A 23,039-nucleotide genomic window follows, 5' to 3' on the forward strand; every position below is an offset into this window, starting at 1 on the left:
GCCAAGCCGGCTCAAAGCTGTGAGTGTGCAAAGGTACCGGCCCGTGGTGTTGCTTGTTGGATCAATGGCAAGAGCTTTGCATCTGCTTCATCTTCTGTGACGATTCCGACTCCAATCTCCTGTGACTTGCCAAGACATCAACATATTGACCAAGAAGAGAAGCGAAGCAAAATGCCATTCGCCACAGTCAATGGCCATGCTATCCAGTATGTCGAAAGTGGGCAGGTAGGGTACAATGTGCAAGAAGACAAGCTGCCGATTGTCTGCATACACGGGTTGGGAAGCTCGCAGAATTATTACATGCCAGTCGTGCCGTACCTGGAAGGACACAGAGTCGTCGCGCTCACCACATATGGAGCGGCGGAATCGAAGTCGAAGGGAGAGAAATTAAGCTTGGTGGATATGGCGGAAGATGTGATAAGCTTGATGGACCATCTTGAGATTCCCAAAGCTATCGTAGCTGGACATTCCATGGGCGGACCAATGGCTCTGACCGTTGCGGCGCGACATCCAGACAGAGTCGCTGGCGTTGTCGCAATTGGACCTGTGAACCCATCCTCTATCAAAGCAGAGATGTTTACTGCGAGAATCGAGACTGTCACTAAAGGTATGCACTGCAAGCCAGCTTGGAATTTTCCAGAGCTACGTGCTGATCGTTTGTAGATGGAATGGAGCCACTAGCAAACACTGTTCCGAAGGCTGCCACTGGCTCAAACAGCACGCCTCTCCAGCGAGCTTTCATTCGCGAGCTCATCCTTGGCCAAGAACCCAACTCGTACGCGATGCACTGTGAAGCTATCATCAACATGAAAGATCCCGGGTTCTCTTCCATGACCACGCCTGTCGTTATCCTGGCAGGCGAGGAGGATCAGTCAGCGCCATTGGCTGGGTGTCAGTTCATCCACGATAACCTCGGCAGCAAGCAGAAGGAGCTCAAAGTGTACAGCAAGGTGGGACATTGGCATTGTATTGAGGCTCCTGAGCAGGTCGCCAAGGATATTCTTGAGTTCGCGGCCAAGCTCGCATGAAGAGAGTCGGGATTGTGGAGATAAAACGACCGGACGCCAGTGCTATGCCAGGCGAATCGTTTAACGACCACTCACCTCCCGGCAAGGTTTTCAAAGAGAAGATCCCGCTTTGCAGTGAGCTGTCTGAGCTGCTCACGGGCTTCTTCTAGCCTGTTACGCGCAGATCGCGCGTCCGAAGGTAGCTCTCGAAACTCCTTCAGCTCGTTCTCGAGTTCGCGCAGCCGTATCTTTTGCTTCTCCAGTTCGTTTGTTTTGTGAAATATATGTTCCAGACTCGTCGACGAAGAAGGTGGCCTGGTAGCACTTAGTCGCTCATCGTACTCCGCAATCTTGGCTTTCAAAGTCTTGGAGGTTTTTGCCCATTCTGTTGTGTTGTCCACCACATCAGAAGGTGCTTCAAAGTCAGGTCCAGATAATTCGTCAAGCAAAGTCCTCATTCGCTTGGTCTCTTGCTTCATGTTGGTCAATTGCTGTTGCACTCGTGCAAGCTGCTGCTTCATCTCGAACTCGGTGGTGTTCAACGTGATGATCTCACGAGCAATCTCTTGGACGTTGATATGCGGGCAGTCCAGTGCTACCGCTACTTCGGCAAGCGTGTCCAATTGGGTTTCATTTGCCAGCTCGGCTTGCAATACTTGCATAATCTCATCGTGGAGACTACCTTGTTTGCGAGTGAGACTTGAATGTGCCGCTTTTTCGATGCGCTCAGCTTGACTTCGTTGCTCATCCGCACTCTCGTTCAGATTGGCCAGGGTGAGAAGGGCTTGCAGGGTGTCTTCATTTCTTTCGAAAGGGGGCACGCGGGAACCGTACTTCTTAACGAGCCAGGCCTCAACAGCAGCCCAATCCTTTGCTTGTGCTTGCTGCACTCTGGCCTTGGACGGCGAGAAAAGTGCCGATGCGGTCCATTCGGCATCCATTGTTGTCAGGCTTGATTGTGGTGAAGGAGACTTCGGTCAGCGCGTGTTGCTGGAAGTCGCGTTTCAGATCGGGGAAACTTCGGCCGTGGATTTCACAGTGACGCGCACAACAGTCGAGTTGCTACCAGAAATGCAACACCAACGTCAACTTTCCAGAAGAAACCGGGCCGCTGGAGATACGCACACTACAGACAAGTTATCGAGGATTTCTGGCGACTGGAGCTCAATGACGGATCATGTCGGCCAAGGCTGCGCTCAAGGCAGCAAAACTTGCGCTCGACAACAAGCAGTATGACCAGGCAATCGAGCACGCAAACTCTGTGCTTTCCTCGGATCCTCAGAACCACTTCGCACGGCTCTTCTTGGGCCGAGCTTTAGAGAAGCAGGGCAAATATGATGACGCCGCGAGCACATACCAATCAGCTGCCAAGGCAAAGCCAGACGATTCCCAGGCGTGGCAAGGGCTCGTGAGTGTCTACAAAGCTCAAGGCTCCAATAAGGTAGACGAATACCGCGAAGCAGCAGTCAAAGTTGCAGAGCACTTCATCAATGCCGATGATATCAACCGGGCACAGTCAACTGTGGATGAGCTCACGGCTTTTACCAAGCAGTATGGCACATCAACACACAACAAAAAGGTGCTCGAGGTCATGCTGCCCGGCAGCTCAATTTATGATGCTTTGGAAGGCCGCATACCTCGTGCTTCGCATACGTTGACGCGACTCATTGAGATTACGGAGACGGAAGAAGCAGAACGTGTCAAGAAGGAGATCAGCGAGCGCCGAACACGGATAGGAGCAAAAGTTGGCCAAGTTACTGTTGAAGTGAAGCGAGAAGTCTTCACAAACAGCAATCTCGAAAATCTGTATCAGCAACTAATAAATTGGTCAACCGACGATGAAGTCCGGCGTGAGTACGAGGAAAAGTTGCTGCAGCGCGCGTATGACACGCTCGTTGTACTGCCACTCGACCAGAAAGTCGCCAAGCTTGACCAGGTCTTGACGCTCGCAGAGGGCATGGTCATCATACATCATCCTTTTCGCCTGGCTTGGGATCTGGTGCTCGAATCGCGAGACATGGATGATCTGAAGGACCTAGATGCGGGCATATTGCGTGAGTATGTTGCACTCTTCGAGAAATCTGGATTCGCACGAATTCTCGAAGGATGGTTGACGAGTGAACTCTCGCCATTTCCACCGCCACCAAAAGCGGAAGGAGACGAGCCTGTGAAAGAAATTGCCCCCGAGGATCGACTTCTACTATTCACGGAAGGTCTATCAGATGCCGAGCAATCGCCTTTCGCGCACCGACTTGTGGGTGACTACTACCTGCATTTGGAAGAGCATGCAAGTGCAGCGGATACGGCCAGGAACGGGCTTAAGGTGGCTCAAGTTGAGAGCAATAAGCTTGGTCTTGGTTTGCAGAACACACGTGATGCTCTGAACGCTGTGCTCGGCACCTCTCTTGTTCACCATCAAGCGCCACGAAATCATCCGGAGGCAAAGCGGCTGTTTGAGGACATCCTACAACGGAAGCCGAAGTTCACTCCGGCACTCATTGGTCTAGGCTTGATACTTGAGGAGACTGAGGACTATCAGGACGCAATCAATTTCTTTTCGCGAGCTCTTGAAGAAGACAAGGGCAACGTGCGCGTGGGTACGGAGCTTGCTTGGTGTAGGGCACTGAGCAGCGACTATGCACAGGCGCTCAAAGAACTTGAGGACTTTCTGCAGATGATGAGGGCTGATGACCCGCGAACGAGGGACCTCCGTGCACTGACGATATATCGGATCGGTGTTTGTCTTTGGGAGTCGGACACATCCAAAGCTGCACGTAAGGACCGTAACCGTGGCTACAGCCAGTTCCTGTCCGCGATCAAGACGAATGTCAACTTCGCGCCTGCATACACCAAGCTCGGCGTATATTACAACGATTATGCCAAAGATAGGAAACGTGCCCGCCAGTGTTTCCAAAAGGCATTCGAGCTCTCTGCGGGAGAAGTCGAAGCTGCGGAACGACTGGCCCAACTGTTTGCCGACCAAGGAGACTGGGATATCGTGGAGGTGGTTGCACAACGCGTCGTTGACTCAGGGAAGGCACGGCCGCCGCCAGGGTCGAAGAAGAAGGGCATAAGCTGGCCGTATTCTGCACTTGGCGTCGTGCAAATGAACAAGCAAGAATACCAGCAAGCTATCGTATCTTTCCTCGCTGCCCTACGAATCAGTCCCGACGATTACCAGTCCTACGTCGGACTTGGTGAGAGTTACCACAACTCCGGTAGATACAACTCCGCATTGAGGACCTTTACTTATGCTCTCAATCCGCATGATGGCGTGGAGCTTAAAATCAATGGAGAGACATGGTTCGCCCGATATATGCTGGCCAATGTTCACAGAGAACTTGGAGAGTTTGAAGAAGCAGAATCTGGGCTGAAAAGTGTGTTGGAAGAACGCCCTTCAGAATTTGGTGTGCTCATGTCTTTGCTCCAATGCTACACTGAGCATGCCTGGAGATGTGTAGAAACGGGTCTCTTCGGCCAAGCAGGGCGTTGCGCCATCAGTGCTGTTGAAACGGCTGTGGAAGTGGGCAAGATTTCACCGCACGCCTTCAATATGTGGAAGTCGGTGGGAGATGCGTGCTCAATCTTTTCTTGGGTCCAAAACAGCATCAACGACTTTCCCTCAGCCGAAGTGCAGGACTTGCTTAACACATCTGCTGAGCAAAGCATGTTTGAAGTTCTTGCTGACATTGATCAGGTGTCTCTGGGTTCGCTCGATATCAACGGCACAAATGACTCGGCATCGCCTCCGGAGCCTCTCGTAGCAGCGATTCTAGCGTACAAGAGAGCCGTTCACTCGGCTTCTCACGATGTGCACGCTCAAGCAGTGGCTTGGTACAACTTGGGCTGGGCGGAGCAGCGAGCCCATGCCAGCAGCTCTGCAAAGGCTGCAAAGCGCTATCTTACCACTGCTGTTAGGTGCTTCAAACGCGCCATCGAGCTTGAGGCCGGGAATCCCGAACTTTGGAATGCCCTTGGTGTGGTCACTACAACACTGAATCCAAAGGTAGCGCAGCACTCGTTCGTGCGATCTCTCCATCTCAATGAGCTCAATGCCAAAGTATGGGCGAACCTGGGAGTTCTGTATCTGCTGCAGAATGACATTGAGCTCGCTCATCAATCATTCGGCCGAGCACAGAGCACTGATCCGGAATATGCTCATGCATGGGTCGGCGAGGGAATCATTGCTCTCATGACCGGCAACACAAAGGAGGCACTAAATCACTTCACACACGCGGCCGAGATCTCAGATTCAGCTTCGCTCGTTACCAAGCGCCAATACTCTGTGTCCAGCTTTGACTATCTGCTCTCAGCAGACTCTGCGTCCAATGATCTCACAAAACTCATTCAGCCCATTTTTGCCCTGGAGCAGCTACGGAATCAAGTGCCAAAGGACCTTCCTTATCGACATCTTGCAGCTCTGTTCCTGGAACGCGTGGGCAACCATGTTGCTGCCATTGAGACCTTGACAGAACTCAGCGATACTGCAGAAGCAGACTATGAAGCAAGTGAATCACTCTCGGCACTGGCACGATACGCGCTCGCGAAGTCTGACCTTTCGCGAAACCAACTCGCTACTTCTGACTTCTCCAACGCAGCAGAGAATGCCGCAACAGCCCTCGACCTCTCCTCCGACGCCGATAGCAGCGGCCTCGACGCAGAGGCGAGACGCAAATTGCGACTCTCTTGCCACTTGACAGCAGGTCTTGCGCAATACTACTTGAAAGACATGCCTGAAAGCGTAACGATGTTCAAAGCCGCTCTCCTCGAAAGTGACAACGATCCAGATGTGGTCTGCTCCCTCGTCCAAGTCCTCTGGGCTCAAGGCGGCCGAGATGAGAAAGATGTTGCGCGACAGCAACTATTTGATGCGGCAGAGCGTCACTCTGAACATGTCGGAGTCATCACCCTTCTCGGAGCCATCGCTGCGCTCGATAACGATGCTGACACTGCAACCGCCGTGCGAGATGACTTACTACATCTCCGCACGAAGGAAGGTGTTTCAACTACCGGTAAAGATTTACAAGGCATTGAATTTTTGCTGTCCGCCATCGCTGGTCTGTTTGGCGAGCATAATTCAGAAGAGGCGCTTGTGTCCGAAGCTCAGACAGCTATTTTGCTCAAACCGGATGATTCGCAAGCCTGGTCGCAACTGGCAGCTCTGTCTGGCGAAGACCATGCTGCACAGATGGCATTGAAGACAGCCACGCAGGCTGTCCCGCCGAACGGGACTTTGGAGGCAGGTGGTCTGGCTCAAGCTTTCGCTGGAACGGGTACAGTGGGAGATGCGCAGCGAGCGATGTTCTTGGCGCCTTGGGAGAAAGAGGGATGGGAGGCGATGAGGAGGGCTTTGGAGTGATTGTTGGGAAGGATAGATGAGAAGAAGCTTTTTAGAAATGGTTGATACGAGTGATGAGCTCGATGTTGGTCTCAAGATCAACCTTTGATCAAGCAGATGACAGACTGCATCAAAAGCAAGAAGGGGAATCCCCATCACACATGTCTCCTCCTTGCCCACTTTGTCAAATACTCCCGACCTTCTAACCGATATGTATCCTCCTCCACATAATTGCCTCCCTGGCTCTCGGTCTGCAGAACCAAATCCTGTCCCGCCGCACTGTTGTTATACAATGGCCAGTGCGGCAGCCCGTCTCCATTGGGGTTTCCACTCCACGCAAAATTGATCCACTGCGCACTGATCTGCTCACTTAGCGCCTGATATTCCGGATAAGGGCCTACGAAGTCCGGATTATTGAACACGAAAGCCACTTCGCTGAAGTGCTGGACGCCTTTATGCGGTAGAGCCAACGTGCCGGTGCTCTTGAGCCAGGGACGGGTGTTGAAACGGTAAATGTAGGTGGGAGAGTGCTGAGCATAGCCCCGGGCATCGGATAAACGAGGAGCATGATAAAAGACGTCGCCGATTATAGCAGCGGCGCGTTTGTATTGTTGGCCGTAGTCCGCGAAACGTTCGGTGCCTGTGTTGATGGGCACGCCTTGGGCTGGATCATCGGGATAGAGGTCTAGGATTCGGGAGACTGTGGAGTTGGGAAACTGGAAGCCTGTGTTATACAGGAGGTGGTAGCGGAGTTCTTCGTCTGTGTCGATGCCAGGAATGCTGGGTGGAGTATTAGTCGGAAGCTCGGTATGCTGCAGTGTTGCTGAGAGGTGAAGTGCCCTGCGCGAGTATACATGGGATGAGAGAAAGGAATACACGATAACTTACACATTGTCTGTACCTTCATCTGAAGTGCTTCCGTACAGGTGAGGTACATGCGCAAAGCGCCCCTCCTGAAGCAGGATCGTTGGGAAGCTGGGAATCACATCACCATCCACAGTGGGATACCACCCAGGACCAGCGACGTTGGAATTGTTTAAGAAAGGGAAGATCTGGTCATATTCCAATGTTCGCAAACAAGCCAGTGTGTCAGGCGCGTTAGTGCAATTCGTGTTGTCCACGAGATCGTTGTAGATGGGTTGGTACCAGTCAGTGCCATTGTACCAAGCAGTTGTAGCGGAACCAGATTCTTGTATCGAGCGATGGAACAGACCATCCGTCCTGCCACCATAACTGAGCAGGAGCTGACCTACAGCAAATGAGCCAGAGCTCTCGCCCCATATTGTGACGGAGTCCTTGTTGCCTCCGAAAGCGGCAATATTCTCGGAGATCCAGCTGAGGCCTTTGCGCATGTCCCGAAGCGCGAGATTGGCGTTACCGGAGCCTTGAATCTCGATGCTGTACTGGTTGCCCCAGCCGCCTTTGCGATAATTGATGGAAGCTCCAATGACTGGTTTGCCGATCTGAACTGACTTCTCCACGATGAAGGTGAGGTTGTAATCAGGACGTCCTGTCGTACCGACTTGATAGCTTCCTCCGTGGATCCAGAGCATGACTGGCAGTTTCTGATCTTCAGGTATACCGTGAGGGCGGACGATGTTGATGCTAAGGCAATTCTCACTCATGCCGTAAATGGCATCATTGGGATCGTAGCTGGGACAGGCCTGGCTGTAGGATGTGGCCGGACGAACGTCTTGCCATGTTTCGTTCAACGTCTGAGGTATCAGGAACCTATTCTGACCTCCTGTGTCTTGGGCGTACGGTATGCCGAGGAAAATGTCTTGTTGGTACTGTGGAAGGTATATGCCGGAATATGAGCCATTCAGAACCTTTACTACAGGCTCTGTGGCGAGGGCTGTGGTGCCCAGGAGGGCTACGGGGAATGCAGACGCTCGCATGATATTGGTGAAAGCGTCAAGGAGAAGCTTCAGCTTCGGTGATAGGCACCAGGCTAATATACTACTTGTCATGGCGGCAGAATAGAGCTGCAGTTACACAGGCGGATTCTGCTCTACGGCGATCACCTTGGCCTATCTGACGTCAATTGCAGGACGCGCAGGGCTCGATTTGCTGGCATCGCGAATGCGCAATTCGTACAGGAGCTGCCAGTGAAGGGTGTGATGATCGCCAGTTCGATGATCAGGGGCGGACAAGTGAGCAGGTACATGAATATGGAAGAGGAGAAATGGCTACACGGCGGCGGCGTTGCGCTCGAGGTGTCGCCAAGTGCCGCTGATGCCTGAGGCTGCAGATCTGGCGGAGCTTGTTCGACGCGAGGACCGCGATTTTCTGAAGCTCGAAGAAACATATCGCCGCAGCTGCCCGTCCCACTCATCCGCCCACGAGAATCACGACGCCTCCGATACGGACGAGTCTGGATTGATACTAGGAGCACACTTGAGGAGAATCGCCCAAAATGTCCTTCGGCGGACAGACGCCGACCATCATCGTCCTGAAAGAGGGTATGTCCCAGGCAGAAAGCGCGGAGAGAGTGGCAGAGTGACTGACAGGAAAAAAGGAACGGACCAATCTCAAGGACGAGGACAGATCATTTCCAACATCAACGCATGTCTGGCAGTGCAGTCGACCATCAAGAGCACATTGGGTCCTTATGGCGGTGATCTGTTGCTAGTCGACGAGAATGGCAAGCAGACAATCACCAACGATGGCGCAACAGTCATGAAACTCCTCGATATCGTCCACCCAGCCGCACGAGTGCTCACCGACATCGCGCGATCACAGGATGCCGAGGTGGGAGACGGAACGACTTCCGTCGTAGTTTTGGCTGGTGAGATCTTGAAGGAGATCAAGGAGCATGTGGAGCAGGGCGTCAGCAGTCAGGTCATTATCAAGGGTCTGCGAAGAGCGGGAACTATGGCTGTGAACAAGGTCAAGGAGATCGCGGTGAGCACAACAGAGGGTAACCAGAGGGAAACACTGCGAAAGCTCGCGAGGACGGCGATGAGCAGTAAGCTCATTTACCGCAACGAGCAATTCTTCACCAAGAGTGAGCGTCGGGCAGAACATTGGGCGCAGTGGACATACTGACATGGCGATAGTGGTTGTGGATGCCGTGTTATCTCTGGACCAGGACGATCTGAACGAGAAACTCATTGGCGTAAAGAAGATCACAGGCGGTGCCCTTCAAGATTCGCTGTTCGTGAACGGAGTAGCTTTCAAGAAGACCTTCTCGTACGCCGGTTTCGAGCAACAGCCCAAATCTTTCAAGGACCCGAAGATCGTCTGCTTGAACGTCGAGCTGGAGTTGAAGAGTGAAAAGGACAATGCCGAAGTCCGTGTGGAGCAGGTCTCAGAATATCAGGCGATTGTTGACGCAGAATGGAAGATCATTTACGACAAGATGGAGGCACTCTACAACACAGGCGCCAAGGTTGTCCTTTCAAAACTCCCGATCGGAGATTTGGCAACACAATACTTCGCTGATCGAGATGTCTTCTGCGCTGGCCGTGTATCATCCGACGACCTCGAGCGTGTCTGCCAAGCGACTGGCGCTTCGGTACAATCAACATGTTCAGATATTCAGCCACACCATCTCGGAACCTGCGAAACATTCGAGGAGCGACAAATTGGAGGCGAACGTTACAATTTCTTCGAAGGCTGCCCTGGCGCAAAGACCTGCACCCTGGTACTCCGTGGAGGCGCAGAGCAATTTATCGCAGAAGTCGAGCGCAGTTTGCACGACGCTATCATGATTGTCAAACGCGCGATCAAGAACCAGACCATCGTAGCAGGTGGCGGTGCCTGTGAGATGGAAATCTCGGCATACTTACACAGCTTCGCGGACAAAAACGTGCCGCACAAGCAGCAAAGCATCATCAAATCTTTCGCAAAGGCACTCGAGGTAATTCCTCGACAACTGTGCGATAACGCCGGATTCGATGCGACGGATATCCTCAATCGCCTACGTGTTGAGCACAGGAAAGGGAACACGTGGGCAGGTGTGGACTTCGATAATGAGGGCATCCGGGACAACCTGGAAGCCTTCGTGTGGGAGCCGGCTTTGGTGAAGATCAACGCCGTCCAGGCTGCCATTGAAGCCAGTTGCTTGATCTTGAGTGTGGACGAGACGATCAAGAATCAAGAATCACAGCAACCGCAGGCGCCAACGAGAGGGCTGCCTCCTGGCGCAGCACAGAGGGCGATGAGAGGCAGAGGACGTGGCATGCCTAGACGGTAAAAGACCGTCCAGCACCAGGTTCTGATGTGACACGCAATAGAGAGTATGATGTCGACACGAACTGTATGTTGGTACGACACAGACAAAGCTGTAGATATCGGCCACGCAAGAAAGATCGTGCTCAGCCTAGCAGCAAGCTATTCACAATTGGCCGCATTCGATGTTCCGGCGGCGCTGCTGCGAAAATCTTCCATGGTTAAGGTCCCTCCGCCCGTAGACATCAAACAACCACTCTTGACTCGACGCGGCGTAGATAGTTCAACTGCGATCGAAAGACATGCTCTCACGGCAAACCTCGCTTCATCAAAACATTCATGGAGTCTACTTCATGCATTGCAATCGCTCTATACGTTGATCTCTCCATTCTCTAATAAGCATACCTCAAAACTCTTTCATCTCCATCCATTCTGATCTTGCGATTCATCCTCATCAACCACAACTTCATAACCCATGCACTTCCAGCACAAACGATACTGAAGCCCGCGCTCGAGATCATCGCAGGACGAAAAGCCGGAGCATCGCTCGAAGGCCATAAATATGGCGTCCAGACAAAAGCGACATTGGAGATCGTGGAGACGAGAGCAAGTGCGGAAGCCTTCTTCTCGACAGTTTGCCCGCAGGTCGAGGCGGTCCAGGCGTAGATGATGCTGTTGGCGCAGTAGGTGCCTATGCAGAAGAGGACTATGGGAAGGTCAGTATCTGGGGAGCGGGAGGGAAGCGGGAAGGGAGAAGAACTTACTCATAGAGAAGTATCGAGCCCCAGTGTTGAGCGTGACGGTCCCAATGATGAAGCCTACAACTGCGATACCTTTGGCGATGGTGAGATGCCAAGTTCGCTCATTGAAACGCCCGGAGCTGGCGGCCCAGAAGATGGAGATCACGCCGGCGAGGAAATATGGCGGTGTCACGAGCGCGCTGTCCCAATAGTCAGCAATCTGTCTGTCCCGATCTAGTATGTTATACAAACTCACAGCGTAACCTTCTGATCCTCGAAACCCAAAGTCTCGACGACAGTCGGCAAGAAATTCTTGAATCCATTCGCGGCAAGATGCATATGCTGCATGAAAACAAATAGCCAGACGCGAGGATCTTTCATGGCAACGAGCAGGCCTTGAATGCTTCCAGTCGACGAAGAAGCGTGTACGGTGTCGCGGGTGACACGGTTGTGCGCTAGTTGCTTTTCTTCTTCTGTGAGCCACCAAGTGTTGAGCGGCTGATTGGGCAGGATGAAGGCAGAAGCGACTGCAACGACGAAGGTCAAGGCGCCTTGGATGCTGCGGGAAAGGATTAGTCTTTGCTAAAAGGGAGTCCTGTGACGGGGTTGTGTGCATACATGAAGAGCCATTGCCAACCAGACACTCCCGCCATTCCATGCATGTCGAAGACTCCGATGGCGATGAGACCAGCGGAGCACATGGCGAACATGTTTGCGGAGTATAGGATGGAGATTCTCGTTGCGATCTCTTTTCTCGTGTAGAAGATGCCGAGCAGCCAAATTGCACCTGGATAGAATGGTGCCTCAACCTTTTTGATTATTGTCAGTGGCCGTCGTATACCGGATGGCTCTGCAGCTTACAATTCCGAGAAGGAAGCGTGTAACAAGACTATACACGCGTTAGTTGAAATTCGGCATTCGTGAACAGTAGCCTCGCACAACATACAGCGAAGTATAGCTATTCGCCAACGCAGTGAGCGCGCTGACAATCGCCCACAAAGCCATCGCGCCAGCCATATACCACGAAGGGCGGACCCTGGTGATGAGCATGTTGCTGGGCACTTGCGCGACAATGTATCCGACGAATAGAATGCTGACGCACGTCAGGTACTGCGTGCTAGTGATGTTGGTGTCCTCTTCCAGAGTGTTCAGCTTCGCTAATGTGATGGCGTTTCGATCGAGGTAATTCAGCCAGTACATTATCCAGAGCATGGGCATAATCCAGAGATCGAGCTTTCGGACGAGTTTAATTTCCTTCGGGTCGGTCTTTGCTGCTGCACCACTGTAATCGAGTTTGGCGACTGGATGTAGCTTTTCTCCTGTTTCTGGGTCTTGGACATATTCGGTCATGACGACCTCGTCGTTTTTGGATTTCTCCATGCTGCCCATGATATTGAGAGTAGTCGAGGAAGGAAGAGCACAAAGAGAGAACGCGAACCCGCAGAGGAGGCGATCAGTGACCTACCATTTATACTTACTATCTCAGCCGAAGGTGATCTCCAATACCTGTGCATATGGAGACCTCGAGCCAGGTCTGCCGTGCTCGCAAGGCAAACTTGCCACGAAGGACTCAACCCCGCCTATACCAAGGCTTTGAAGCAGAAGCTGCAAACCAAGCACGTTCTTGCCACGCGCATTGGCGTGTCTTTTCTCCGCGATTACCCCAGAAATTGCTGTGCATACCAAGACGCCAATACCGTCCGCCAGCCTCTAGGAGTGGCGAATTCTTCTTGCTCTGTAGATCTCTTTCCCATACAGTGCAGGTAAGTCGACTATCGGATCCGTGTTGCTCCCGGATGAACGTTTCCCTCGAGGAAATAGCTGGCAGCAAGCTTGCAAATTGGCCTGATCTTTCATGCATACTTTGCAGCCGGTGTCGAGCTGGTGAAGCAATGTGATGTAGTGCATGCAGGTGTTCTGGGGCCGTTGACTTTGCACCTGCTCGTCGAGCGATAAGACGGAACTGCACTCGCTGTGCTGTGAGACATCATTCGCGACCCCCTTTCTCCGGGATGAGGCAAGGTGTCACGGCCGTGTAGTCCGCCGCGAATCCAGCTCGAAGAGTCCATCTTCGTAGTGAACGCCGCGCTCTGATGGTGCAAGGCTTCGCGTAGATGCTCTCATGCGCGCCTTGGGCCGTAGTGAGCATGATAACGCGACATTCATCATGCGTTCGTCAGGGCTTGTGCGTGCTCGCGCCCGCGGCAGATTGTCGTGAGAAGTCGAGTGTATGTGGAGGGAACACGGTTGGAGAGCTGGCAGACGGGATTCCGAATCGGCCGGTAAGTCAGCAACGCGTTCTTGCCAGTCAATCAGCATTCATCTCAAGAACTTCAACAACTCCCATCTCAACACATCTCAACGACGGCGCTTCAATTACCATCCAGCATTCAAGAACGCCGATTCGCAGTCGCCATGAGACGAAACTTCGAAGACGATATCCGACGCGTTCACCGTCGGTGGCATCATCCTCCGGACGCGCCAGTGAGGGAATCATCACCCTCAACGGAGCACAAGCGCCCAGACCCGCACGACTATGCTTCTCGGTCACCGTCCCAGCAAGCCGGTACATCATCGGGCCTCTTTCTTGGATCTTCATATTGTTTAAGATTTTCAGGTTGTCAGCCAATCAAAGCACGCTATCCGATGTTTAAACATCGTCACTCTCGATAGCTCAGCTGGAAGAGCGCAAGACTGTAATGGATAACCTATCATCTTGAGGCCCGCGGTTCGATCCCGCGTCGGGAGACAATTCTTTTGCTCGTTGTCGCCGTCGTCGTCGTTGGCTATCTCGTTGACCGGATTGTGGGAAACTTCTTTTCTTTTTTGGCCCGAGCAAAGATCTATCTTCGGGCCATGCATCCTACTACAGTAGCATTGCGACGAGGGCAACGACACAATAGTTTCGTTCTGGCAGACCGTAACGATGTTGACTTTTCGGATCGATTCAATTGTGCTATTCTTGGCCGAAGGATTCAATCGCCACCCCCCACCGTACAAACGTGGCGCACGCGCTCTTGCTCTGGTTTTTCACGCGACCTGAAGGCCTGAGAATGATTGTCAAAGACTGAGATGCATTTGAAGCGACTTCTGATCGCGTTGCCGATTCTTGTCTCAGCCGAAGTCCATCGACTAACCCAAGCTACGTTCACGCCGCTCATCGAGCAGCATGACACGGTGCTTGTAAATTGCAAGTGCTATGCATCAATGCAACAGGAAGCTATACACTAACTGATAACAGTCGGTGTACCATGGTGCGGGCATTGCAAACTCCTTGAGCCACACTATGAAATCGCTGCCGCGTTTCTCGCGGACCACAATGTTGTCCTGGCCACGGTGGACTGCACAACCAGGCTACTCGAAGAAGACGATCTATGTCACGACATCAAGGCGTACCCGACTTTGCGAATCTACCATGGTACCACAAAATCATTTGAGCCTTATGAAGGTCGGAGGAAATCATCTGATGAGTACGAGAGCGCTGCCGTGCACCTAATTGAATGTTAGCTGACCTAACACAGCATCATCTCTGCAATGACCAACGGCGCATTTCCAACCTCGTCTAGCCAAAATGGCACGAATGCGGAGATTCACAAGGAGAGACCTGCCATCTATGATACGCCTCTGGACATTTCACCAGACTCCACTGCTCCTAATGCCATTCTCACCGCAGAAGACTCTCTGTCTGCTCTTGTCAAGCTCGCACTTCCCGGCCTTTCCATACCTCTTTCATCCTCCGCAGAGTTGAGCTACTCAAGCTCACTTCTCCTCAACTTCTCCGTCTCGGATAGTGGCAAGCATCTTCTTCTCAACGGCGAATTGCTAGCGCTCCGTGTACCCGATCCATCTCGACCTCGCCTCATTTCTGCCCCTCAAGTACCTCTGACCTCCAACATCACCGAACAGAAAGGTGAAACTTTCACGAACTACGTCGAACTCGACTACGAATTCTGGGCGAACAACCGCGACGACCCCAACATCATTTACTACAACTACTACCCCAAAATCTATTTGAACCTCATCGGAGCTAGAGTATCCGAAGGAAAGAACGCCTTTCATGACATACTTCTCGACTCCCTGGACCAGAAGTATGTGGAAATTCAACTCCACGACCCTGAAGCGAGACCGTCTGGTGACCCGAATGTCTCTTACACAATAATACATGCCAAATTGCTAGATCGCGCGGCAGACTACGTTCCTCCCCACCCCGATGACAAGCCTTGTAGTCGCTGGTCATGGCGCTGCGCAGACTTTGGAGATCCGCCTTGGTATCGCTATATTTGGCGCCAGAATTTTGACGAGTATGGCAGAATTGGAAGTATGCGAAGGAATGTGCTCATGCGATGGAAGAGGATCAAAGACATTGCTTGGAATATGCCGTGGACGATTCAAGCGATCTGCGTTCTGGCACTTGGATACAAAATTCATTCGCTTTGGAGGAACAAGGGCAAGCGACAACTCTTGCTGCCTCTATGGCAGACCAAGGAGCCGCAAGTCAAGAAGTCTGTGAAGTGATGTGGTGAAAATTCTGGTGCAACGCTCTTTCCACCGCCGCTTGGTTACGACTGCCCAATTTTGCGGCATCACAAGTGGCGACAATCCTGGTGCTTCAAGGACTGTTCTGTCCCTGGCACGGCAGAATGGAAAATTCTGCTTGTCGTTCACACGACGCACATTATGAAACGCAAGGTTCGAACAATTCATTATCATAGCATTTCGTGAACTACGGAATTCTGCTCCTACAGCGAAAGGTTAGCACAGCTGAATGCTGGCTTTGTTCCTCCCGTGTAGTCAGCGATGATCGCCTTCACCGCAGCATAAAGACCCGGACCGAGCAAGAACAAGCCGCAAATCATGACCACAACGTGCACAACAGTCATGACCGATCGAGTTGGGGTGCTGAACAGCTTGCCCTTGTACAGTTGCCAGTATGCAACAGCAAAGAAAATGAACCCGAAGAAGGAATCGAAGGCCGCGCCGAGCAGAGACAGAAAATCTCCCATGGAAGGAATGACCTCTGCGAAGACGAATGCCACGACCCAGATGGCGACCATGACCCCCACCCAGGTACCCCAGCCGACGATTGTGTTGCTGTGCGCATGACGAGACGTTCCCATGATGCGACCAAAGGCGAACTTGGCCGTGACGTTTGCGTAAATGACACCGATAATAAGTGTAGGAACGATGACAAACGCGAAGGAACCCTTCTTGAACACATCTGTGCCCAGAGATCCGAAAGCTGGCGCAGTGGCGTACTGTCCGAGGTAGTGGAAGCCGATGGCGGGAGGAATGATGAAGAGGATACCAGAAATACCAGCAAGAACAGTCAGTGCCTTGGGAAAATCTTGCGGCTTCTCCATCTCGGCGATGAAGGTCGGGAACAGGATCTGTGGCACCCAGAGGAAGGTAATGTTGAGTCTGCAGAACACATTCAGTCAGCAAAATATCTCTCCCGATCTTGTGCACAGCTGGTACTCACACAGCATTCATGCAATCCACCCATGTCGTTCCTTCCCTCGGGAAGGCATAAGTCTTCACTTCGCCCAATTTCGGATACGCCCCTCCATATCCCGCTCCGGGATGATCTTCAATGCCAGCAAAAACCAAGAACAACAAAATCGCAATGCCCATCGCCGCCGCCGAGAACATCGACATGAAGCTCACATGCTTCAGCGTTCTCGGCAAAGACAACACAATCCCCATAACCATCGCAATGACACTGAACAACACCGTGCAAAGCGAATGATCAGAGAGTGTGTTCAACACCTTGGCTCCCGTTAGAACATGGAAACCAATGAGGAGAATGTTGTTGGCCAACAACATGAACGCCGTAAATCCATAAGCGATGTTCGATTTCCCAAAAGCGTAATATCCAAAATCGCAAATATCTCGAATTTGCGGATTCTTCATGATGAATTTATGCATCGTGAGGGATGTGATGTAGAACAGAATACCAGAGATGATCATAGTGAGAAGGCCAGGAACCCAGCCGAGGACGGAGAGAGACCAGGATTGTGCCATGATGGCGAGGCAGACTTGGTCGCCGGCGAGGAGCCAGGCGGCTTTTTGCCAGGACATGGTGCGGAGCTTGATGGCATGTTGGTGGTCTTCGGTGACGAGGGCTGTGATGAGTTCTTTGTTTATTGAGGAGCTGCTGTCTCCGTCATCGCTGGAGGGGGTTTGGTCGCCGGGGATGTGGGTGTGAGTGACGGCGGGCTCGAGTTTTGCGTCGGATTCGACATCGTAGTGCCAGGTTTGGGAGGCCATCTTTGCTTCTCTGGCTTGAAGAGACCAGGATTGTGAGAGGAACAGCAATACGGACCAGCTTTCTCTCTAGAACATAAGTGAAATTCACGACGAGGTATCGAAGACTATATAGAACTGTGCATATCTAACCTCAGAAATATACTTCTGAGGCCGCATTCACATGGTTCGCAGAATAAGGCGTGATCAATCCAGACCTGGTCGACGGGCTTGTTAGTGCGCCCCAGCAAGATCGGAGCCGCCGCTGTAAGAAAGCATCGTTCAGCCTTGCCGCAATCTTCAGCCAGTCTGCGAGGAGGGAAATACAAACGAGGTTTGTGCATGCCAGGTTCCACGTGGAAGAGAACCAATTGTGTGATCAAGCCTAGGCTGATCTTGGGTAAGCGCGGGAAGCTTGGGAGAGCTTTTCGACGCCTGGCGTGAGCTCGGCTCCAGGGCTTGATTCAGAGAAGCCTGGGCCACGTTCTGTTCGTGTGGCGCTTGTGTGAGTTGCGCGGCGGCGGGTCAGCTTGCTGAAGCATTCGCATATTCGTTCGTCAATATCGTCGGGTGTTTGTACAGAAGTCTGCTTCACTCAGAATAGGTCGCTCATGCGCTGTCCCTGTCCGCCATGCCCTCCTTTCTCCATATCTTATCAACAACACTCAGCAGGTCGCCCATCTGGAAAGGTTTCGTGACCACAGCGTCCATTCCCGCATCGAGAGCTTGTGTCTGCTGCTCGCCCCTCGCATTTGCTGTGATGGCTACGATCGGCATGTGCCGTGCGATCTCCCCACGCAACTCCATACTTCGGATTCGTTTCGTGCAGTCCAGCCCACCCATGACAGGCATTTCGATATCCATAAGTACCACGTCCAGCTCAACGCCATCGTTGCGACAGTATCTGGAGCGGCGAATGTGCTCCAGGGCCTCCCCACCATGGTTCGAGACATGCACCTGGTAGCCAGCCTTTCTTAACTGTCTCTCCATGACTTTTTGGTTTACGAGCTGTATCGTAGGAATCTATGTCAGCGTTATCCGGAATAAAAAGAGCGGATATAAGCAGACTCACGTTGTCTTCGACCAGAAGGAGATGTGTAGGATTCTCAGCGTGTGTCTGCTGAACCTGGCTTCTGCGTCGAATGGGTTGGCCGATCTGTTGGATCTCGTGGTTCTGACCTGCTTCTTCGAGTGCAGACTTTGGCGCGTTGCATTTCCGCGTCTTGATGTAGAACTCAAATGTTGAGCCTTGCCCGTGTTTCGAGTGTACCCCAATCTGACCGCCTTGAAGTCTTGCTAGCTCGCGAGAAATGAAGAGACCAAGTCCGGACCCACCATACTCGATATGAGTCTTGTGACTGCTTTGTTGGAACCGCAAGAAAATGCGTTCAAGCTCGTCTGGCTTCATGCCACAGCCAGTGTCCGAGACAGCAATAAGAAGATAGACACTGTCGTCTGCTTGGATCTCCTCCTCGGTCGTGGAAGGTGCATTCGGCTGGTTCAGATAGTGGATTCCCGCGACCGAACTCGTGGGCCTTGTGTTGCTTGCTGCGAGTGTCACAGTGATTGTCCGATTGGCCTCATTCTTGGTAAATCGAATGGCATTCGTGATGAGATTTATCAGAATTTGCAACAATCTGCTAGGATCCAACATAAGCCATTCGATGCCAAGGTCCTGATAGGTCTTGTCAATGACATAGTTCAGTTGTGTGTCCGCGACTTGCACTTCCGCTTCGAAGAGTCGTAGAGATTGCGCAATCAGATCTGTCGGTTTCGTCTCGCATGGTGTGATGACGAGCAAGTCTGAGTCCAGCTTGCTCAAGGTGAGGATGTCGTCAATTATTCGTTTCTGATGCTGTATGCATGTTGTGATTATTTCTGTGTTCTCGATCTGGGTCTGTATTGTTTCCTTGTCTATTGTGATGGTTTCTGTCGTATCTTCTAGTGTCGTGTTCTTGAGCAAGTCTTCCAGTGTCCCCTGTATTGAGCTTGCGCGGGTGCTAGTGGCAGAGAGAGGATTGCGGATTTCGTGACCGACAAAGTCCTGATGAACATTGAGTCAGCGCCGGTTGCTCCTTCCGCCAAACGGCGAATCTCATGTGCCTTCTCATATCCGAACATCATTAAAACAGGTCGCCAAAAAGCCTCGCTTGTCTCCAAAATCATGGCGGGCTCTCAGCTCGCAGGCTTAGTCTCGAGTAACAGTCCGCCATTGACAATTGTTTGAAACACATGCGCCTTCCGAGGCTGCAGATTATTAGTGCCCTCGGGCCCGTTGGGCTTCAGCTGCCCCCCAACCCAACCGCAGAGTCATGCAAGAAACGGGACTCACCATAAAGTGCTCCTGCTGCCTCTTCAGCTCGATCGCCTCATCTAAGCGCTTCGCGAGGAATGCCTCCAATAGCTTCTGCCTTGAAATGTCGATCAGTGTCCCCTGTATACACTGTACAGTCCCACCATCAGACTTGACGCAGAATGCAGCAGAGAGGAACCAGGTCTCCCCCTCTATCGTTTCTCCACTCAGGGCGTCACCAGCCACGTACTTCCGGTTGAGCCTCACTTCAAAGCGAACTGATTCACCGGCCATCAGCTGATTTATTTTTTCTCGATGCATAACCTTGTCGTCGTTGTGGATGTAGTCCTCCCATATATAGGGATACATCTCGTGGGGAGCAACACCGAGCAACTCATAGTATGAGTCGTTGGCGTACACTATTTCCCCAGATGGACTCAATTCGTACATGGCCATAGGCATATGAGCGGCGATGGACCGGAAGCGCCGTTCATTGTCTCGAGCTTGCTGCTCTGTCAAAGCGAGCTTTTCGGACAGCAAGATCCTGTCCAATGCTGCTAGCTCTGCTTGCATGTTTGCTTTCTTAGCATCCTCTTCTGACTGTCGAACTACCGCCAGTGTGCTCACCAGCTGCCGCGCGAGCAGACGGACGAATTGTTTGTAGTTGAGGTCGTAATGCCGTCGACTGCTGATTCCGAGGATGAGAAAGCCAACTCCATCACCATCCTGCGCTCTGCCCAGCGGAATTAGCATTGCTGATGTGCATTGATCGCCATATGCACGACTTTTAGCAGCCGGATACATGTGCGAATCAGGCAGAATTGTGATGACTTGAGGTTGACCCGTCAAGACCGCATCTTTGAAAGAAGGAGTGATGTGCTGCATTGCCCATTCGGTGTTGATCTGACTTGGGAAGACTTCACCAATGGCGGAGATTCCGAGCGTGCCCTCCAGGCTCCAATGGCGTGTAGGCAAGAGCGAGCTGGGTTCCATGAGTCCGCTCGAGCTTGACACTGACGGGGCGCGCGAGCTATGCGCTTGGCCTCGAGGCACGGCGGCGTAGAGTGCCACGAAAGGAGCTTCTTCCCGATTGACCTCCAATCCGTCGATAACAGCAGGCCAGAATTCGTGAAGGCCCTTTGCATCAGCGGTCTGCCTCTCGAGCTTGAGTAAGGTAGCCATCTGCCGCTCCTCGTGCACGCGATCAGTCAAGTCGAGCACATTATTGTAAAACCCTAGAGTTCCTGTACCACCGATCACAGGTAGCATGGACCAGGAGCCGTACATTTCTTGCGCAAAGCCGCGCCTGTTCAGGAAGAATGCCTCACGATCACCCCTGCTCGACTGTCCAGTGGCTTCAGCCTTTGCGAAAGCATCCGAGGGCTCACGATGTCCCTCTGGCCAAACTTGGTCCGCGGTTTTGCCCAAGGCCCACGGATGCCTCTCGGCCAGAACTGACGAATAGGGCTCATTGTAGATTAATGTCTTGCTGGGGCCCCAATACAACGCAGCAGCTCTCGGATCGACCAGCAAGAAATTAACGCTCCGTCTCAATTGTGCAGACCATGTCGACATAGGCCCCAGCGGAGTTGATGACCAGTCGAGGGCACGCAATGTTGCCACATGATTAGAAATGACTTGTCCAGGTCTTAGAGATGCTGCTGTCAAGTCGAAGGGACCAATTTCGGCGCGATCATAATGCAGCTCCGCATCTTCTGCGGACTCGTCCGTGGATTCCCGCTTGTGCTTGAGGCTTCTGGTATGAGGCTTGGTAGGCGTGTCGTAGGCCGCTGTCAGCACGCTCAGCCGTTTCTGGAGAGTCGCTTGCAGCCAATCCCTGTCGCGAAGTTTCAGGATGGAGAAAATGTCGTCCACAGTCGACGCGTCCTGCTCTGACCACATGGCATGCACAACATCTAGATGGTTAATGAGATAGATAGTTGCAAGACACTCATATCCTCATTCTGAGTGGCTGTACGGTTGTCCTACGTAGCTGATGCCGATCTATCCGCCAAGGAGCTCCAGACCGTCTGAGGCTCGACTTGATTGCACTGTGCGAGAACTTTAATGACGCGAGTGGACAAGCGTGCCGCGTCGCCGTTGTGGGAACGCTAGAGTCATCTTCGACTTTCTCTCGTTACATGTCCTCGTTAGAGGTGCGATGTATGTGCAGTTCCTGATCGACGGACCATGCATCTTGTTTGTACGTTGTTGAGTCATGGAGAGCTTGAGGAGAGAAGTGAGATGCAAAGAAAGGAACCTGTTGTCTCGTTCGGCGCGTCGGCGCCGGATCGCCGAAACAACCGTGTTGGCCCACGTCTGACAAACTTGCAGTCAACAACATTTGTCAAGACCGAATCCGCCTCGTCCGCAACGAGCACACTCGCCGGAAGCAGAACAGAGGACGTCAAATCCAGAGCCTCAATACTGTCATCTATCCCAGAGGAACTCGAGTTGTGACCCGGCCCACGTATCTTCAGCTCGTGGAGCGCATCAAGGCAAAACCCGAAGGCACAACCATGTTCTGCCTTTCACCCGTCACGAACCACGCTACCTCGTAAAACGTCTGCAGAGATATGTTGATTTAACTCTTGTCCAGCTGCCATCTTCACAAAGGCTTCGAACCAGTACCCGACTCATCTAACGGGAAACACATCTAGCTCTACCACATGGCCTTCAATCCACGCATCGAACGCTCCAACCTCTCCATGTCAGCCTGATGCGATACCTAATTCTGCTAGCTGGCATTGAATATGTGACAGGGGCCCATGACTCCATCAGACTTACCAATATTACAGATCTACACACGAGTAATACTAAGCCCATCGTCGCATCCTGGGCCTGGGGAGCTATTACATTGCCAGTACAACAAGTCTGCCCGCAGAGGTCGTTGCCAAGTCGAAGGCAGTACAGACTATCACGACCGTCACAGCGATTTGCTTTTTCCGATGTTGGGATATGCAATGCTTGACGTGGCCATGAGCCAACGGGTGATAGCCATTGAATTTGGAAGGCGCATGGTGGGTAGCAGGAGTGCCCAAGATCGAGACCTCCCCAGGAAATGCGATTGGCGACCGGAGGAAGGTTGGATGAGTTGAGGTGGGAATGTGTCAAAGACGATGTTAGCTCAAGGAAAATCCAACAAAGAGCATTTCGCCTTCTCATGCGTGACGGACGTGGGCGGACTGTAGCTGTCTCAGAAGCATTGTGTCCAGAAGGAATAGCCCTCAGTTCGTCTCACGCCT

At 52.4% G+C, this 23,039-nt stretch overlaps 9 protein-coding genes across 9 annotated transcripts; 4 read left to right on the forward strand and 5 right to left on the reverse strand.

Moving 5' to 3' along the window:
• Nucleotides 1-171: 171 nt before the first annotated feature.
• Nucleotides 172-1,028, forward strand: CKM354_001080000 (uncharacterized protein; the record flags this gene model as incomplete). The annotated part of the gene is made up of 2 exons (XM_044806267.1): nucleotides 172-607; nucleotides 664-1,028. 2 exons carry the CDS (start codon nucleotides 172-174, stop codon nucleotides 1,026-1,028), a joined length of 801 nt encoding a protein of 266 aa, XP_044662202.1.
• A 71-nt stretch (nucleotides 1,029-1,099) lies between these two features.
• Nucleotides 1,100-1,948, reverse strand: CKM354_001080100 (uncharacterized protein; the record flags this gene model as incomplete). Its single annotated transcript, XM_044806268.1, has 1 exon — nucleotides 1,100-1,948. The coding sequence occupies one exon, from the start codon at nucleotides 1,946-1,948 to the stop codon at nucleotides 1,100-1,102; it is 849 nt and encodes a 282-aa protein (XP_044662203.1).
• Nucleotides 1,949-2,184: 236 nt separating this feature from the next.
• On the forward strand, nucleotides 2,185-6,366 carry CKM354_001080200 (SKI complex subunit tetratricopeptide repeat protein SKI3; the record flags this gene model as incomplete). Its single annotated transcript, XM_044806269.1, has 1 exon — nucleotides 2,185-6,366. The coding sequence occupies one exon, from the start codon at nucleotides 2,185-2,187 to the stop codon at nucleotides 6,364-6,366; it is 4,182 nt and encodes a 1,393-aa protein (XP_044662204.1).
• Nucleotides 6,367-6,500: 134 nt separating this feature from the next.
• Nucleotides 6,501-8,315, reverse strand: CKM354_001080300 (uncharacterized protein; the record flags this gene model as incomplete). Its single annotated transcript, XM_044806270.1, has 2 exons — nucleotides 6,501-7,125; nucleotides 7,234-8,315. 2 exons carry the CDS (start codon nucleotides 8,313-8,315, stop codon nucleotides 6,501-6,503), a joined length of 1,707 nt encoding a protein of 568 aa, XP_044662205.1.
• Nucleotides 8,316-8,761: 446 nt separating this feature from the next.
• Nucleotides 8,762-10,543, forward strand: CKM354_001080400 (chaperonin-containing T-complex subunit CCT7; the record flags this gene model as incomplete). Its single annotated transcript, XM_044806271.1, has 3 exons — nucleotides 8,762-8,807; nucleotides 8,864-9,352; nucleotides 9,405-10,543. The coding sequence occupies 3 exons, from the start codon at nucleotides 8,762-8,764 to the stop codon at nucleotides 10,541-10,543; spliced, it is 1,674 nt and encodes a 557-aa protein (XP_044662206.1).
• A 367-nt stretch (nucleotides 10,544-10,910) lies between these two features.
• Nucleotides 10,911-12,638, reverse strand: CKM354_001080500 (uncharacterized protein; the record flags this gene model as incomplete). The annotated part of the gene is made up of 6 exons (XM_044806272.1): nucleotides 10,911-11,224; nucleotides 11,283-11,458; nucleotides 11,515-11,817; nucleotides 11,877-12,067; nucleotides 12,120-12,147; nucleotides 12,205-12,638. The coding sequence occupies 6 exons, from the start codon at nucleotides 12,636-12,638 to the stop codon at nucleotides 10,911-10,913; spliced, it is 1,446 nt and encodes a 481-aa protein (XP_044662207.1).
• Nucleotides 12,639-14,330: 1,692 nt separating this feature from the next.
• Nucleotides 14,331-15,773, forward strand: CKM354_001080600 (uncharacterized protein; the record flags this gene model as incomplete). Its single annotated transcript, XM_044806273.1, has 3 exons — nucleotides 14,331-14,448; nucleotides 14,500-14,728; nucleotides 14,780-15,773. 3 exons carry the CDS (start codon nucleotides 14,331-14,333, stop codon nucleotides 15,771-15,773), a joined length of 1,341 nt encoding a protein of 446 aa, XP_044662208.1.
• A 224-nt stretch (nucleotides 15,774-15,997) lies between these two features.
• Nucleotides 15,998-17,525, reverse strand: CKM354_001080700 (uncharacterized protein; the record flags this gene model as incomplete). Its single annotated transcript, XM_044806274.1, has 2 exons — nucleotides 15,998-16,676; nucleotides 16,738-17,525. 2 exons carry the CDS (start codon nucleotides 17,523-17,525, stop codon nucleotides 15,998-16,000), a joined length of 1,467 nt encoding a protein of 488 aa, XP_044662209.1.
• A 585-nt stretch (nucleotides 17,526-18,110) lies between these two features.
• Nucleotides 18,111-21,696, reverse strand: CKM354_001080800 (uncharacterized protein; the record flags this gene model as incomplete). The annotated part of the gene is made up of 3 exons (XM_044806275.1): nucleotides 18,111-18,509; nucleotides 18,574-19,545; nucleotides 19,834-21,696. The coding sequence occupies 3 exons, from the start codon at nucleotides 21,694-21,696 to the stop codon at nucleotides 18,111-18,113; spliced, it is 3,234 nt and encodes a 1,077-aa protein (XP_044662210.1).
• Nucleotides 21,697-23,039: the final 1,343 nt, after the last annotated feature.

Source organism: Cercospora kikuchii, assembly GCF_019650295.1.
Source record: "Cercospora kikuchii DNA, contig_00007, whole genome shotgun sequence".
Classification (NCBI taxonomy): Eukaryota; Fungi; Ascomycota; class Dothideomycetes; order Mycosphaerellales; family Mycosphaerellaceae; genus Cercospora; species Cercospora kikuchii.